The sequence below is a fragment of the Pleurodeles waltl genome, chromosome 6, assembly GCF_031143425.1.
Source record: "Pleurodeles waltl isolate 20211129_DDA chromosome 6, aPleWal1.hap1.20221129, whole genome shotgun sequence".
Lineage (NCBI taxonomy): Eukaryota > Metazoa > Chordata > Amphibia > Caudata > Salamandridae > Pleurodeles > Pleurodeles waltl.
Window position 1 is genome coordinate 762,366,111 of NC_090445.1, and position 19,102 is coordinate 762,385,212.

At 41.3% G+C, this 19,102-nt stretch overlaps 1 protein-coding gene across 9 annotated transcripts in view; it reads right to left on the bottom strand.

Annotated features, from left to right (window-relative positions):
- Positions 1 to 19,102, bottom strand: part of VTI1A (vesicle transport through interaction with t-SNAREs 1A) — a 1,055,694-nt gene that overhangs the window by 738,958 nt on the left and 297,634 nt on the right. For all 9 annotated transcript variants that reach the window (XM_069239378.1, XM_069239385.1, XM_069239380.1 and 6 more), the window contains one exon: positions 11,480 to 11,564. In XM_069239378.1, coding sequence (XP_069095479.1) covers positions 11,480 to 11,564 — 85 coding nt within the window. The remainder of the gene's footprint in view (positions 1 to 11,479; positions 11,565 to 19,102) is intronic.

Here is a 19,102-nt window from a genome sequence, read left to right on the forward strand (position 1 = left end):
ATGTGAAAGTTGCTTCATCCTTCTTCCACACCCCCTGCCAGCTCCGCAAAGTCTAAGTGGCACTAAGTCAATACTAGGAAAACGGTGATGCAAGCTCTCATCAAAAGCAGACTGAACTACGGTAACACACTCAACGCCAGTACCACCACCAAACTGCTGAGAAGACTCCAGACAATCAAAACCTCAGCAGCCAGACTGATCCTCAACCTGCCAAAAAGGACCCACATCACCCAGCACCTGAAAGACCTCCACTGGCTCCCCATCCAGAAAAGATGCCAGTTCAAGCTCGGAGCGATGGCCTACAAATCCATCTATGACCAAAGACCCACCTACATGACCCATGGTCTAAGCTTCCATCTACCTCCCAGGAAGCTCTGCTCCACTCACCTAGTCCTCGCTCAGTTAACATGCATCAGACGCTGCAGCACCGGAGGTCGCTCCTTCTCCTACCTCACTGTCAAGTCCTGGAACGCCCTCCACCTCCGCACTTCACCCTCACGGACTCACTCCAGGAAAGGGCTCAAAACCTGCCTCTTCGACTCACTCAGTAGCACAGCGCCTGGATACCCGATTAGGTGACAAGCAGTGCTTTATAAATACAGTTTGATTGATTGATTGATTGTGACCACCTTTTGAGAGCCAACTATTTGTACATCTGGTCTTTAGATTTGTAAAATCTTTCCTGTCACCATACAACAATTTGTCACAGGTCTATGATGAATAACTGTTCAGCACTTCTATTATATATTTCCACGAAAGGTACCTTGCTACTTGGCTCTTCAGGTGTCTGTATGGTGACTGAACATGTACAATTGCTGGACCCAGTTTTAGTTGAAACTAGTGCTATGCTAGGCTTCATCAGTGTTGAGCATCATGGTTCATCCCATGACACTGTCTTTAAAAAGTAGTGACCCACCATGGTATGAAGCTCATATGCCATGAGGAATTATCAATGACTGTGTTATGCTACCAAATGTAAAAATGCTTTCTATAAAAGTTCAGGTGCTAGAGCCTTTTGTGCCCTATTATCAATGGTTATGCATTTGTTGAGCTTGACATATTAAGTGTTCATGTAGATGGGTATTCTTCCCTTCTTGCTCAAGTAAGTCTCCAACCCTGGACTCTTTCCAGTCTGTCCATGATGATGATGTCCCATACCTTGTCCTTCTTCGGCAATAAGACAATTTTATTGGGATGGCATAACCCACTTGTATCCTCAACACCGGTCACCAGAATAAATAAAATTATTTTATGTTAAACAATCCACCTGCGTATTTATCTGATTTCTGGCCATAGCAAACTAGACACAGTACAACGTGGAGACCATTCAGCATCCTATAGTTTTTGTAATTTATAGGATTTAAGGTGGAGATGCAAGCCTCAGAATATTTCTTTTTATAAATGTCCTCCAATCTTTAGCAACCATATGTCTTTTCTTGAATGTAAGACAAGCCATAGTAGAGTGCTACTCGTTTGCTAGCTTTGGCTATTATCGATAGGACAAGGATAGGTTTCATTGTGTGTTAATAGCTGCGGTCCACAAGTCCTAGGTACTGTGCATTGAATGACTTCTTCAAACTGCATAAACTTTTGAAAATTACATATTTAAAAATAACAGCAAGGCAGACTTATACATTCAAGAAGTCTTCTATGTTGAACAGTATTATAATAAAAAAAAATGTACAAAGACTCAATATACTTTCTAGGACCGAAAGGCGATTGAAGAAAAGAAGCACTTTGAATTCAAGGACCCAGGGATCGATTTAGAGTTTGTTAAATGGACTAGAATCCATTCCGATGGTGGAGGGCATTACCTCTGCCATTCCGAGGGTGCTCGGTCTGCTAAATTTAGAGCTGTTTTCCGGTCTAGCAGATAACTCTGTACGTTGGGTGGAACCATTCCTTTCCATGTACAAATAGTTTAGTGTATATCAGTCATCTGTTTTGATGGACATAAACCAAACTATTGACATTTAATGATGGTTTCCAAAGCATCAGTAAGTGTCCGTTTCTTAAGAACACAAAATTAATGACCACACACCCTGGGAGAATTCTGCCAGGGTGTATGGGTCATTATTGTTTTTTTCCCCAGCCCCTCACCGATAGGTCTTTCCTGAATAGGGTTGACAGTGTAATGTCCTTCATCAATGGTCCTTACGTTGTTGGACTGTCGGAGGAAGTATTCGTTGACAGTGCCAATGGTGGCTCCATCCACAGCATAATTAAGGCCTGCCCAACTCTAAATAAGGAGGGTGGACTGAGTGTTTGGCTTGCAGAGTACTCTGTTATATTTATGCCAGAATACTCTATCTGCCAAAAGCTAAATCAGGTTCAAGGTCTCTATGAAATGCACGTGATAGGTGTCTGTATTTGAATCAACTTTATCTGTATTGGTTGTCCAACTTGAGGCAATAACTAAAAATAAAAATGACACACCTCTTAACATAGAATTTCGTTATACAGGACATATGTGCTGCCAGTTGTGGCATCAGTGGTGGTAGTTTCTCTTATGAAATGCTGTATTAACGTAACGGAACTTAATTTATTGTTCAATGCAGCTGGAATCTTCTGGTGCTGATCTGCTATTCACTTCTATTTGCCTAGGTCATAGATAAAGGTGATTCTGCCTTAAGTGACTTCTGTCATGTAACAGCAAGACCTTACTAGATAGACCCCTTTCCTGATATTAACTTCACAGATTTTTCTCTGATGGAGTCAAAACGTGTCAACACATACCAATAGATTTAGGAAAGAATTCTTCATATGATGTGATATTTTTGCAAATCCCCAAAAATATGTCCAAGCAAATTATGCTCCCAAAGTACTCCTCTCCTTTGCAACACATAATATACAATTAAACACTTATGAATCTATTCATTCCAGAATATTGTATTCCCCGTTCAGATATCTGTACTGGTGTGAAGGAGTTAACAGCAATACTAATGATAATAATGTACTTTGCTCTTTTCACCAGATTGCACAAAAACGTTGTGTGCACATGAATGTCGTGATACAATTCTTATTTGTTTTTTATTTATTCTTGATTTATTAATGTTTTGAATATATTCCTACTGGGAAGTATGTATACATAAATGTGCCAGATTTGAAAGAAAACTAATCATGTGTCGAACAATAAATTTTACAGTGCTCAAACAATGTCATATTTTGTACTTCCAGACGATGGTCAGTATCAGGTTTTTTCCAATAAATTTTCGAAAACTGCCAGATGGGTAAAATCATTTCCATTATTTATTTTTTCCACAGTCCCAGCCCTCACCATAGTCTAACAAGGAGGTTCACACCTTTTTTTTCCCAAAGTGAAGGGCTCCATAACCATGATGGGCATAGGACACAAAATAGGCGCCAGCACCAAAAAAAAAACAAAAAAAAAACTAATTTTGGCCCCATTAGAGAATTTGCTATCTGGTTCACACTTGCAAATCCCAGCAGTTTTTAACTTGTAAAGACACAGTGTAAATGTGCTCTACAATTTATGGGAGACTGCATGCATTTGTGTTTTTGGGCAATGTTTGTGGTGATATTAGGGAAATCAACAGTATAAACCGACCCACCAGTCCATAAATCGGGCCCACAGCCAGTCAGAAACAAGACTTACACACAGACCTGGCAGACCAGTTATTTAACACTGCCACACTGCCCTATCTGCAAGTCTGACACCGGCCGTCATATAGACCAGTTATAGCCCTAGCCCCGTGATATACCTCCATAAAATATTGTTGTCTACAGATTTTCATTTTGATTTGTGTTTTTGTATCATTAGAGAAGTAATTTAGCTAGGGTGACATTGCTAATCCAGGCCGTATTTTTCTAAACATTTTTTAAAATGACGGATGAGTTGAAGTGATTATGTAATATTTCAGGAACCATGAGACCTGTGTACTCAATTTTGGTGTCAAAACAGGATTTGGGGGGTCACATGTCTTATAGAGACAGAAATAACCCCTCAGAGCAACCCTTCTGCCATTTTCCAAAATGGGGGCTCTATAAGGATGTATTTTAGCCATCATATTGGTAATTTATTTGAATATTGATTTTGTTTCAGGTTTTCCCTTTGATTCAAATTTGTAAACATGTGCGAAGCAAGTAGTAGCAGAGAATCTTTACCTCCTGACAGTGTTGCTAACTCCAAAATCTGAGGACTCCTCGTACAAAAGAAATTGTGTCATATGCCAAACTACTACAAAAGAAAAGCTAACATAAACTGAGCCTGGACAGAAGAGAGTTAAAGATGCTGCAGAAATATGCTGATTGGGAAGGTGATTGGGAGCTGCACGTGAAGACAGTGAAGTCACTCATTTCTGTGTTTCACAAATTCAATTGTATAAAACACCTGAGATAAGGCTCCTGGTATTTGGAAAGCATGAAGAAGCAATAAGTGGAAAAACCATAGCTTTACAGAAAATTAATCCAAAGACATTTTGTGGAGAAAGACAGAGAAGGAAGGGTTCAATTCTTTGGCTCCAGTTATGCAACTGGAACAGATGATCCAGAGATCACAGAAAAGCTCCAAGGGAATTGTTGGTCAGACACATAAAAGTGAATATGTTGTTCAATGGCAGCTAGTTTACCATGAAATCCTTTCTATTCACAATGTTTTCAGAGAGATGACAAATTGAAAATTAAATGACCATTGAGAAACTGTTCCTCACCAAGCACTTGTGGGAAACAGAGGGAACGTTTTAATAAACATGTTGACAGCTTTCTTCATTTCATGCATCAGCAAGAAAACCCCTTTGAAATGACTGAGCCTGTGCGACCTTCACAACTTCGTGACCAAACAATATATGGATAACAATATAAGGAAACGTCTACTAGATGTCCTGAAACATGGATTTAAACTATACGTAGAACTGAAGCAGGAGAGATTTGTATTGAAGAGAAAATGCTGCTTGACATAATCACTAAAGCTAAACTTCCACACTTTAATTACTATAGTAAGAGTTTCTTCCAACCAGCCACTACAAAACCGGTTACAAAAAAACACAACTTTTGTGAGCAAATAGAGAGTTGAATGAAGCAAAAGAAAGGGATGAATTTATCAAGGACATTCAGATGCATGATCTTTTTCCAACAAACGCATTATTTGATGGAGATGCTGCAACCAAAACAATGAAGCACAAACTAGTGCAAGAGCTAAAAAACAAAAAACTTTCACCTGAAGAATTTCAAATCGAAAAGGTGTCCTCATTGAAAACTGCTGTTGTTGTGGACTGTGTGTCACAACTGCAAATGGTCAAGATTATATCCATGTAAAACTTTGGAGCGGTCGTTCAAACTGTTCTACAGATATCAAAGTCATTGTGCACCTCGCAAGAAATGAACATTGTTTTTGACAGTAGTAATCTTGAACTATCTGCCAAACAATATGAAAGAATCTGACAAATGTCTACAAGTGAAACAACTGACCTTGCCTGCATCACAAATATGACACCTATACCTGTGCAACTTGATAAATTCTGGTCATCAACACTGAACAAGGTGAACTTGGAGATGTTAACTCACCAAAACATTGCTGATGCTTCAGTGAACCCTGAATTTCCAATTATTGCAAGTGGAATGATTGTCAATGAGGATTTGGTGCCTGCCGAGATATATTCAAAAGGTACAGGCCATACTGTTCAAGAACTTAAAAGCAAATCGGAGGAAGCTGACCTTCGTGTTGTGCCACATGTTAAGTGGGCTGCTCGAAACAGTTCCAATCGAGTAATTGTAGTCAAATGACACAGATGTTATTGTGGTGCTACTTAGATTTTTTGCAATGTTCATAAGTCAAGGATTGTCAGTGTTATGGATACCTTACGGAACGGGCGAGAAAAGATGTCCAGTATTCTTACCAAGGCACATATTCTTACGGTTGATGACACTATGAGCAAAATTGTAACAAAGCATGGAGCTTTAATTGCTGAACCTGTGAAGTTTCTAAAAGTATTTGCTGAGAAAGAAGAAAAATGTGTCTTTAAAAACGTAGAAAAATACCTTGTGTGTAAAACGAGTTCTGACTGTCACACATTTGACAATCTTCGGTACAGTGAGTTCAAGTGATCAGTCACGCCAAGTGACCCTCGACCAACGTCATAACCTGTTCGACACATTAAAAAAGCTTTCTACTTTATCAGAAGATTTGTAAGTGTTTTGGATCATGCATATGTAGAGAAAGATCCTTGTGAATTTGGTTGGGAAGATATTGATGGGGTGCTAAACCTAAAAAATTTCAAAAGCCTCTACCCACAGAATTTACACGCACATGTACTTGCAGAACCTGTGCTACAAAAAGATGTCCGTCGATTTGCTCTTCTCAAATGTTCAACATTCTTAAATGTACCACGAGCAATTGCCGAAACAAATAAAGTGAACTATGAAAATGCATCTAAAACCGGAGTGATCCACATTATTTTTTTCATATTAAGATCATAAACATTGTTTGGTGTATACATAAAAGGATTAAAAACCATTATTATTTGTTTCATTTGTATTTAGGTCTCTTCTTCTTCAATTACAGCTGCCATGGCGGAAGGGTTGCCCCGAGTTCTTTTCTGTCTCTATAATACTACTTGACCCCCAAAACCTATGTTTTAACGCCAAAATGAAGCTCATAGGTCTAATGGTTCCTGAGATATCACTGAAACATATTCGCAATTTAAAAAAATGTTGTCTAGAAAAAATTCAGCCAGGATCAGCAATGTCTACCCAAGCTAAATTACTTCTCTAATGATACAAAAACACAAAACAAAAATTAAAATCTCTGGATAACACTTTTTGAAGGCGGTATATCGGGGGGCAGAATTATTAACCAGAGCCTCACAAAAAAGTCAGATCAAGCTATTTTGTTTCAAGTTAGATTTTATTTGAAGGCGCTGGCTTCATTTGCTCTTTGGATGCTCTTTAAGGAGACTGATTACAATTCCAAGCTAGTTGCTTTGGAAAATTGGTTAAGAAACAAAAAACATTCTGGTAAGATGTAGCAAAGTATTTATTAATCAAGGCAACATCAACAATGCCAGCTTAGTTAGGCAATCTAACAAAACAGGTGGAAATCTGCAATTCATTTAGAATGGGTCGGCAGTATAAGAAAATAAGGTGTAAAATTTGCTATGCTTAGTTTTTTTTTTTAAACTTATATTTAGTTTGTGAGTACAGATTTTTACGAGTCAGTTAACTTAACAGGAAATCCCAGAAAGGGTGACTGATATGAACTTATTATTAACCTTATATTCGTTGTCTAAAGAAACTGTTCTCCCAATAGTGAGTATCCAACCTATAACAGTTAAAATGATTAATTGGTTACTGCTGATAGGAACAGGCACCATACCACCCTCAACATCCAATGGCTAGACATAAATTTCACAGTTATTCATTTATTTCCTCACTCTGTAATACCAATGTGCCTGTGTGCCACGACTTACTGCACTAGAAAGAAAGGAGGCAACAAGATGGTGCATCCCATAAACTGTGTTCATCAGGATTCTACTGCAGAGTTAAAAAAAGATAAGGCCCATTCTTTTATAAATAGTGATGCCATTTCCAATCCAGGGTCACTAATGAAAGCATAATGTGTAATCAATTTGCTGGACTGCCCAATATGGTCAGGGAAATCTCTAAAATGCAAAGCTGTACATCCTTAGGCCCATAGCATCCAACTACAAAAAAAAGACAAAAATTCTTGCCTACTTTAACAAAGACTCAGGGGGTCATTCTGACCCTGGCGGTCTTTGACTGCCAGGGTCGCGAATGACGGAAGCACCGCCAACAGGCTGGCGGTGCATCCAAGCCCATTCTGACCGCGGCGGTACAGCCGCGGTCAGAAAACCGGGACCGGCGGTTTCCCGCCAGTTTTCCCCCGGCTGGGCGAATCCACCAGGGCAGCGCTGCAAGCAGCGCTGCCATGGGGATTCTGACCCCCTTCCCGCCAGCCTGTTTCTGGCGGTTGTCACCGCCAGGAAGAGGCTGGCGGGAACGGGTGTCTTGGGGCCCCCTAACAGGGCCCCATGAAGCTTTTCACTGTCTGCCTAGCAGACAGTGAAAAGCGTGACGGGTGCAACTGCACCCGTCACACGCCCGCAACACCGCCGGCTCCATTCGGAGCCGGCTTCTGTGTTGCAGGCCTCCTTCCCGCTGGGCCGGCCGGCGCTACCATGGCTACCAGCGGGAAGGTTGGAATGCCGGCAGCGGTCTTTTGACCGCGTAGCGGCCAAATGGCGGTTCCCGCCTTGCGGGCGGCAACCGCCGCCCGCCAGATTCAGAATGACCGCCTCTGTCTTTTGTACCTTATTGTGAAATTTAAAAGTCCCCAGAATGTGATTGCTTGGAATATAACATAGCAGAGACATTATAAGAGATAACTGGGAATCTCAATTGGTTATAGTGAATTTGAGGGCATATTCACCACCAATGGTTGAACTGCAAGTCAGGCTGGATCCTACTGGTGGTGGTGAACTAGACCTCCCAACATTATATATATGGAGGTAGGACCATGGAATTTCTGCAGTCGGTCCCACTGCTATGTCTTGGAGGTAGGGGACAAGGATTGTCAGCAGTGAGGGACAGATAATTAGAAAGTCTTCATTCTGGTTAAGGAGAAAGCGTTGGGATTGTTAATCACAAGACCTCATCAGGATCTCTTAATTGTAAGGGAAGCAGACCACGTTTCTTTTCAAACTGAACTCTAGGCTGAATTTGGCCTTTCAGACATCTTGATGTGCAGCACTTTGAGAATTCTGGGGCTAGGCTTGAGCACAGGCCAGGATTGTACCTTGTTAGAAAAGAAAGTTTTAATGGAAGCATTGATAGTTAAGGACATGTCCAGAATCTATAGGAACCCTGTTTACAAAATGAGAGGCTGAATGGGCATCTAGGAATGGACAAACAAGGTTAGCCACTTTGATGACCCAGACTGGAAGGAGGAGCTTTTTCATCTTGGAGATACAGCTATCCAGTTCACTTTATGTTTAATTCAGCTCAGAATATTGTAAAAGTTGCATCAATCCAGGACCTAAGCTGTATATCAAATGGATTTAATTAGAAATCCTATGTGTGCTAAATGTGGGCTTCAGGAAGATACAGTTTTCAAGTCTGCACTGTTTTACATAGGATTTAGGAAGGGGTCCATACTAACCTGGTCGTGGCTCTCAGTATGCAACTGTGACCTTTTTCCAATTCTTGCCATAAACTGAATGCTGGGGCACACAGGGGTAGAGGCGTGCCAAAATACAATAAAATAATGCAAATCTGATACTGGCGCGAAGGAGACTGCTAGAAACATTGGCAATGGAAAGAGCCTTCCATTAGTTGACTGTTGATGTGGCAAAGACTGCTGTATGGGTATAGAGAAGGCTGTGTAAGAAGGTTAGGGTTAAACCAAAACTGAGAAAATAACTGAACAACAGAGAAAAACACAAGAATACAGCTGGAAGTGGAATGGACACTACTGCTCACAATCACTGGGAATTGCTTTTAAAAACTGCTGTAAAGATGTTACCCTGGGAAATGTTAGGACGTGCCCTAGGGATTCTGGAGCCTAGACGGTTGGGCACGGAGGTATCAGAAAACTAATATTTCTGCTTGATTCTAGAAATCTTTGTGGGAGCTGTATTGTAAGTTAATACATTTAAAAAAAACAAATGAAAAAAGAATAACTTGTTTTAAAATTGAATTTTGGAAGGGCACAATACACAAAGAGAACATTTCGCCAAAAACACTAAGTTGATTTCCGCACCTGTTACTCAAAAACAAAAAATAAAATAAACATTTGGAAACGTAACCAAGCCAAAATAAGAGTATATGTTTAGTCTCCATAAAGGCACTGGTAATCTCTGCGACAAAACGAGATCCTTAACTTTCAGGGGTGCAGAGAAATGACAAACCTGCAAAGAGGTAATTTTTGAAAAATATCTAAGAACCAATATTGAGAGTTCAGGTCCGATTGTTAAAATAACCTTATACAGGCTAAGCAGTAACACTGTGAAAATGCTCCCCAAAACTATTCTCAATAGAAGGTGCCTACAAAGGAGACTACTGGAAATTAACCTTGGGCAAAACTGTATATCAAACTATTAGAACTTTAGGACTACAAGCCTGGGGCACACCAGGATCTGGGGCGACACAACTTTTGATTGTTCATTCATTTTCAAGCGAGAGAAACAAAACATTACAAATAAGGGTTACTTATTTGTAACTATTCTTAACACACTGAACTCCGCTCAACCTGACGAGTATTAATTTGAAATATTCGAATACATTTATTCAATTTTTCTGAAACGTTATTTGATTGAATTTTAGAGATAGCAAGTATGGGAGACAGTCCTAGAAGCTGACCTTTCTTCTTGAATCCGAAAAATGGGAGATTGATTTGAGGTAGATGTGTGTCCACTACCATACAAAGCACTTTACTGGTAATTTGATATGTTGACACTGTTGCCATGTGCCATGCGTTTTTTTCTGTTCAAAGCCTGGTTGGTTTTGTGTACTTTTAGACCCAGATGCATATTTTCATGCCAGAGCAAAAAAATGAAAGGAAGTGGACTACTGATTTATTTTTGTTATTAGGAAAATTTGGCATAATACAGGCTTTCGTACAAAGTCAGGCATAAAACATATACACGAAAAATCAGGATTGTGTACAATCTATACACCCACGGATTGGATCTGCAAGCTGTTAGAAAAATGGGTGAATTTTAATTTCTAAAACCCCCGAGCGAGGCAATTGAAAAACACATGGTATCAGGTCTGCCACACGCTACCCCAAGTGTTGATCTACCGCACCAGTCCTACCCTTGCAGGCACACCCCCAGCTACTTTTCCTTTATGGTTCTGGCTTGGTGGCTGTAACGAAGAATGGATATCTCAGCTGAAGTGTCCACTCTATAGAGGAGGTCCTGTAGCTCAACCCTACATAAAGCGGTTTACAGAACAGCAAGGACTAGTACAAAGTGAAAGCAAATCTTATATGGCTTTCTTTAGCAAACACCGGGTGCAAAGGAGCACAGGAAGTCCCACACTTCTAATGTTTCTTAACCCTACAAGCTGATACCTAGTGTTATAGCTCATGCACCAACTAAAATGCAAAAATACGAATTTGCTTCTCACAGACAGGAATTAAAGTTTCGAGAAGGTGGAAAAATAAGAAAAGCTACCGGAGGCCGCGCAGCTGGCGAGCAATCTTTTCAGGTGGCTAAAATGACAACGTGTAACTGTATATTAAGACAAATGCAGAATTCAGACAAAGTGTTCCGTCTCGTTTCAAATGTGTAGTTTTAAACCTCGGGAACTGTTTTCTGTAGATGTGATGCCTTTTAACTGGAAGAAAGAGGCGCGCAAATAAGCTCCCAATTGTCTCTCCAATATGTAAACCACATCTCGGGCGGCTGTCTCCGACTCGCCTTTGAAGTCCCCCTGAAATGTCATGCGCTGCGCAGACTGCTGTGCATAAGCAAGTCAATTTGCTCACTGGCAGAATCCTTACCGGTTTCCACTGCTATCTGGTACCCTGCCTCTAGTCTCCGCGATGACCTTTCCAGTCTCTCGGTGTTATCAAGCAGATGCGCTCTCTGAAGAAGAAGAAGAAGAAAAAAAAAAGGCATCAGATAGAAAACCACCAGTGCTACCTTATTTTTCTATTTTTTTTAATGTGTTTTAATGTTAATTATGCCTTTATATTGCAGTGCACAGAATCAATTCATGGGCCTGGTTGCAGAACAGACAACTGGAGGCCTTGCCGCGCACCCCAGGCGCGGATCAATACGTATTGGGTATCCAAGGCTTTGCATTTCTGCAAAGTGAATATTTCGCACTTGTTCCTCACAGGGAAAAGACAATCCCTGGATGCTCGGTTTTTGATTCCTTACAAGGCTCAACTCTTTACACGCTGCCCATCTGGGGGGAAATACAAACCTGATCCCTTCTGCAAGAACATCCAGCCCCCCTCTAAAATACAGCAATTAGAATTTAAATTATTTAAATCTCTAAGGTATAAACCAGTCCTGATGCTAGGGCAGGCTTCATTATATCGTTGCCAGATGGAACACGTAAAACCACTTAAATAAACAAAACTAATACACTGAGATTTCCAAGCACAAGACATATTTCTCCTGTTAAAAATACAATAGTGACAATAAATCTGTGCTCCTTCTTTTCAGTGTCTTGGCTGGCCTCCAGTACAGAATCACTGGAAAGCTTTTAATCTGGTTTATTTCCCAGGTACGTGCCCTGTCCCTTAAAGTTTGCAATATTTCATTCTTTTGGTAACTGCATATATTCTCATTCTTTCAACCTTCCAATAATTCCTGTTTTCCTTAACTGGATTTATTTTATTTTTCTGGTAGCACAGCTGTACTTATATCACACAGGGAAACAAATGATCTGGCCAGCTACCACAAATCAAAGCTTTGCTCACCTACGATTTTAGAAAAAGCGTTGCAGGACTGGGTTCAAAGCACAGTCTCACACGCATTTATTCTTGACCAACAATAATAATAATTTGTCACAAAACCAGAAGGTGCTGCACGCCTAATCGGAGTGGCTGTCTCGTGAAACAATCCACCTTGCTCTAATGAGCCCCCGTGGATCGGAAGATGCAAGCTGTATTGACATGCACACTTAAGCTAATACACCTAGACCGGCGGCTCCAAGCTGGAGCAGCCAGAGATGCTGGCAGAAAACCTCGCTTCCATCTTCAAAGCATGGAAGTGATTAGTATGTGATCATTACCATTCAAAACGTGTCTCTCCTGCTCCCTCGCGGCACAGGTGACACGTATCGAAGGATATGGCCAGACGATCGAGGCAGCTAAAGCCACTTCAAAGTATCCCTTGATTTTTTGTGTGTGGGAAGAAATCATTAATACAATGTGCTGCGATTAGTGCACATATACTGAGCCTGGTACCAAGGTCAGGAAAGTCACAACATTAGTCCACTAGCAAGAGAAAGGACTCATATACAATGTGCATGTTGTCCCTTGACTCCGCCGACCACCACCACCACCAACACCACACCTCTGTTCAGAAAAGCACTCTCTTCTTGCATTAGAAGTGGATGGGTGCAACCAGCTTGCCATAAGGCGAGGAAACCAAGAATGAAGGTTAATCATTGAACAGTTAGACTTATTAGGTACAAGCTCATGAAGGCTGGGGCTCTAAGAAGGCAGCCCAATATTTGCCTATGCATAATCCATACAACTGGTATTGGAGCAGTGGTTTGTGGAAAAGAGGCTGTACTTGGGAGACCCTAGATGCTTAAGACCAGTGTGACCTCAAGTATCTGAGACCTCCGTGAAAGGCTTCATTGGAGCCCACAAACTCTTTCTCAACATGGGTATCTATTGGCTAAGTCTTCCCTACATGCAAGATTATGCGTGAGCTATGCGATGGCAAAACATCACAGACATTGCCAAGAAAATCATTGGAAACGTATGCAGTACTTTGGAGTGGCACATGTTCCCGAAAATGAAAGAGGGGGTAATAGAACACTAAAACTAAGTCGTTTGGAATCCAGATACATTATTAAATTAAAGACGAAGACTCCGTTTGGGTTGAACATTGACAAATAACTTTTTGTACACTTATGAGAAAATAGTTGAATTATCAATATAAGCAATTGAATAGGATTTTTTAAACAATATTATATGAATTAGTGCCGATTAACATCATATATGACACAATAAGATATAGTATATATAAATCATGAACATTCTGCCTACAAGAATGAAAATCATTGTTTTTAATTCACAGTGGGTATAGATGGGAATAATAATGTCATCCCTTCCCACAGATGCTTTGTTATATTTTTTATGGTGAAAATAAGAAACAAAGAAAAAAAGAAAAATCAGTTAACAGTAGGATAAGATATTAATAATGAGGGACATTGGCCCACACATTTCTATTCAAATACTGAACTGATTTTAACTATTATGTTTTACTTTATAACACACCATGTAGAAATAATAATCTTTCAATCAGATAAGCTATGCTGCGTCCAACCATATCTCATATGAATCTAATAGCAAGATAGAATGAGGTATACAAAGGGTGAAAAATTAAAAAAAAATTCAGAAAAGTTCATTTTAATATCACATAAGGGATGCATCATGTAGCACAACATATTAATGACAAAATTATAGACTATAGATAAATATTAAAAAACTACGTGTCCCATAATGCAACTTCATAGCTATCTGATAAGGAACTATATAAATGTGGTGTCAGGAGACGTTATTTACCTGTGATCAAGACCTGTTTAAGGTTGAAACGCGTTGGGTGGTGGAAGCACGGATTGTGAAATGATAATAAAAGGCTGGAATAAGTACCCTCCTGGAGTGCAATGACTTACTTTGTTAAATGAAATTAATAGGAGTTTTGGTCGCTAACTTCTTTATCAGCACCGGCAGTAAGAGCGCGCAATTTCTAATGCAGCCATCTGGTGATTAACATGCAAGATTATATGCAACATTTGACCCTACCTCTTGAGGTTGGATTTCTCTCACAATGCTATACTTTGGAATTTCAGCTATATGCTTTTCAATACTTCATTGCATTGTAATCATAACAATGCATTTCAGACAAACATCACAGGATTTCAACATTTGGGTTGGACCGATTTTGATGAACTAATGCATATAGTGCAATCAGTTTGCCCATCGGCCAATGAATGAGTGGTAAATTCCACTCAAATTATGGGCTGTAAGGAAATACCTCTTTTTTGCATGTTCAGCCCCACATTTTTGGACTGATGCTGCTGGTTACTTGACTTAGAGTGCACTGAAGCCTGCTAACTAGACCTCAGGGCCAGTGTTTTAACCCTATACAAATTGCATGTCGAACTGGATACAGCCAACTGGCAAGGAATGACTTACTTATAAGTTACTAGTAAATGGCACTCATGGCATGTAAGGTAGAGCGTCCACTCAGGGTTGCAGCACTGATTGTGCCACCCTGAGTGAGACAAAGTACAAAATGGCCCCCAGCCTGCCACTGCAGACCGAAAGGACATGCTTTTCATTCGCAGCTTGACTTTGCTATTCACACCAATGGCAAAACCACCTATGCCTTAACACTATATATAAAGTCTCTCCTGAGTAAGGCCCATAGAGCCCTATAGCAGGGAGCTGTAGTTTGTTACATAAGACATATATATTTTTTTATGTCTTAACAGCAAAACCTCCAAATTGTTGTTTTGATGAGGATAAAGTTAGTAACCCCATTGGTTAACACAGGGTTACTGGTTGGCATCCCATCCTGTCTACCCCCTAAATAGGACTATCTAACTGGGTCATCATGTAAGATACCTAATTAATTGTGGAATTAAACCCGAACTGATGCCCAGCTTGAATTTAATACCACTATTAAAGTTAAGCTGCATTTAGAAAGTAGCCATTCTGTGCTCCAGCTAGCCCAGAGGACTCACAAAGGCCCTGGCACATAGACAGCTTTATGACCACTTAGAGAGACGTGTGAATGATTCTCCAGCACAGGAACAAAAGCAGTTGCTGCTAAGTGAGATTTCACCTCCTTTCCAAGGATGGCCACTCAGGGTAGTAACCCAAAAGGTAAGCTTTAAAGTAGTGGCAACACCCCTGAGCAGGATGCCTTTTGTTCCTGCAGACAAAGTAGATATACGGTCAAGGAGGGAAAACTCACCCCCAAACCAGTTTTACCATGGGCGTGTAGCCACAACTCTAGGGTGAGCTGCCAAGCTGCTAATGACTGAGTAAGGGTTGTGCCATCTTAAAAGGGGCAAGGATGTGGCACTCTGTAATATCGAGATGCCACACATCATAGGAACATCGTCACTAGGTAGGAGGGGACCCAGAAACCCATTGGCTACTGACCGCATGGTCACCTCAGGGCACTTTCCTAGGATTAATATGGCACGTCTGGCACTCGGATCCTCAGATCACACTGGAATCGAAAAGAGGACCAAAGAAGGACTGCCCTGCTGCTCTTGAACCCTCACAGAGGCTGCACCGTCAGAAGGACTGCACCTGCTGCACTTTGGGCTAGCAAAGATTGGACTGTGCCTGCGGCTCCTGGCTCGGGGAAAAGCTGATTCCCAGTCCTAACCTACAGCAGTGACTCCAAGGATCAGTTGGCTGATCTCCTGGAACCAGCTCCAGGGACACGAGCTGAAGTAACCCAAACTGACAAGTTAGTAGCCACCACAGGTGTTTTGCTGCTACCAGTCGCCGGGCACCGAAGAAGACACATCCAGGGTAGCCAAAAGTTGCACCTGAGTCTGCCCGACCTAGGAGTGCTATTGAAGTCCAGATCATCGCATCCAAGAGACAGTAGCCCCCACCTGAGGATTTCGCAGTAACCGCAGTGTAGACTGACCAGTAGCCCAACATTGGCTGGCCTGCTACTGCTATGTAGAGGACTTTGAGGGACCCCAATCTTTGTGACCAAGTTCACTCCACTTCACCCGTGGACAAAGAAACACCCATAAAGACACCCCTGTCAACCGCACTACAGCAGGAGATTCCCTTGAGCATCTATTGCCTGCATCCTTTAGCATCAGGACCACTCCATTGACGTTTATGGTGGTTGTCCTGTACAGTTTGGATTTTGCTTCAAAAATGCTCTGGTGGCCAGGTAATGTCCAAAGTGTCCACTCTGGCCCCCTAGAGCTCTGTCCTGCCGTAAATGGTCACCCAACCCAGGCTGGAGTAGCCAAACTAAGTGTTTAAAACTTTTCAAAAATTTCCAAAACTTTTGTTGACCAATTCTTGTTTGCGGTTGCATTTAAACGTGATAATATCTTCTAAAATCTGTATCTCCGGAATCCTCCGGTGGATTTTCTTCATCAAGGTCTCTAAAGAATCATAAAAACTATAATTTAATTTTATAAATTAGTGTCTTCTTTCTTTCGTGTCACTGATTTCTTATTTTGTTGCTTAGTGCTGTTAAAGCTTTACACATTGTTCCTTTGCTAAGCCTGACTACTCGCAGCCACAGCTACCCAGGGTTGAGCTTGCGGTTAAATAAACAAGTGTGATTGGACCCAAGAAGGTATCTGTGAGTGTACTGCAGGATAAGGCCCCACAGCCATATCATATAGTATATCAAAACCACCATACATGCCATGTTCCACTCAGATTTAATGACGTCTGTCTTAAGTGGCTAATGAAACCAACATGATGTAATACTGCCTTATATACACATTTACCTGAATACACTGTGAGTGTAAGGAAATGCTTCTTCTGTATGCTGAATTGGCTATCCCCAATTGGCATAAGATGACTTACTTATAAGACCCTGGTGTATGGTAGCAATGCTAACTAGGAAATTTAAGTTGGAGTGTCCACCCAGGAATGCAGCACTGATTGTGCCACCCTGAGTGTGACACGGTACACAATGGCTGCCAGCCTGCTACTGCAGCCTGGAAGGGCAGTGTATAACAGCTAGTTTGACTTTATTTAAACCAAAGGGACCCCCCCACTTCCCTTAACATTAAATATAAGTGTTCCCTAAAGAAGGATTTTCGAGCCCTAAGGCAGGGAGCTGTATATTGTTAAGTGGGATATGTATTTTAATATGCCCTGACAGTAAAACATCCAAATTGTTTATTTTTTTTACTGTGGAAAAGCTAGTAGCCCCATTGGCTAGTACTGAGTTATAGACTGACAATTAAATCCTGTTAACTTCTGAACGGGACCACTAAAATGGGTATTCCAAGGTATCAATGTATCAATCAATCAATCAGTGCTTGTATACGGCAACTACTCACCTGTTAGGGTCTCAAGGCGCTTAAGGTATCAAATTAACCGTGATAGTAAACCCGTGTTGATACCCAACTCAAATTTAATGTTAGCTTGAAGGAAAACCAACTTTTAGAAAGTTGACACTCTGTTGCCCAGATTATACAGTGGCCGCAGCAGTTGGTGGCCACAAGACAGCTTTCTCTCCTACTGTGGAGTAGTGTTGAGCAAACAGGTAGGCACACCTCTAGGGTGGAATACCAAGCTCCTAACAATGGAGGAAGGATTCAGGCATCTTGTGCACTCTGGGATTGCTAGATTCAACACATATCCAGAAGTCCTCATAATGTAAGTGGGGCTCTGGACGTCCATTGGCTAGTGACCGAATCACCCCCAGGGCACTTTCTGGGCATAAATATTACACCCCTGAACCTCCGCTCAATCTGGACTGGAGAAAGGACCAAATAAGGATTGCCCTGCTGACCCCTGGACCTGGCAAGACAGCCTGCACCAACAGCTGGGCTGCACCTGCTGTCCTTGGTCTAATGAAGAGAGAACTGTGCCTTGGCGACTGGCTCTTGGAAAATCACTCTAAAGCCCCTTAGTCAGTAGCCAACCACAAGGAATCGCCACTGACTGCTGACACAAAGTCAAGGAGACTTCTTCTCAGGACTCAAAAGTTGCACCCATGTCTGCCAGACCCGAGAGAGTCACCAGAGTGTGGAATGGTTACAAAAGACAGAAACTAGCACTCAACAAAGAAAACAGCTGGATCCGCTATGATCCGAGATCGGTAGCCCAGCCACTGCTGGACTTTTACTGGTCCAAAGAAGACATCGAGGGACCCAAACCTTGTGGGCAAAGTTGCCCAACATTACCCGTTGACTGAGGAATAATCGCAAGGAGACACCCATGGACCGAACAACATCCTCAGCATCAGGGCCACTCCACTGAAGTCTGTAGCAGTTTCGATGTGAAGTGTGGACCTGGATTTGCGAATGCTTTAGTGACTATGCAACCATCAACATATTCCTTATTGGCCTTAATTCACCTTCTCCCTATCAGAATTTGTCGCCCAGTCCCAGCCGGAGTAGCCAAATACAACTTTTAAAAAGTTTCCATACTTTATGGATGCCAATGTTTATTTGCGGACAGGACTAAAAAGCTGAGATTTAAGTTTCCTTTAAAAATCTATTGCTCCGGAAGCCTCCGCGAGATTTTGCAAATCTTGGTATCAAAATATTAATACAAATATAATCTGTTTTTATAAACTGGTGTTGGATTTCTTTCGGGTTGTGTGATTTCTTATTTTGTTGTTTAGTGTTCCTAAATGCTTTACACTAGATCCTTTGTTTAAGCCTTGCTGCTCGAAGCTACAGTTACCCGGGGTTGAGCAAG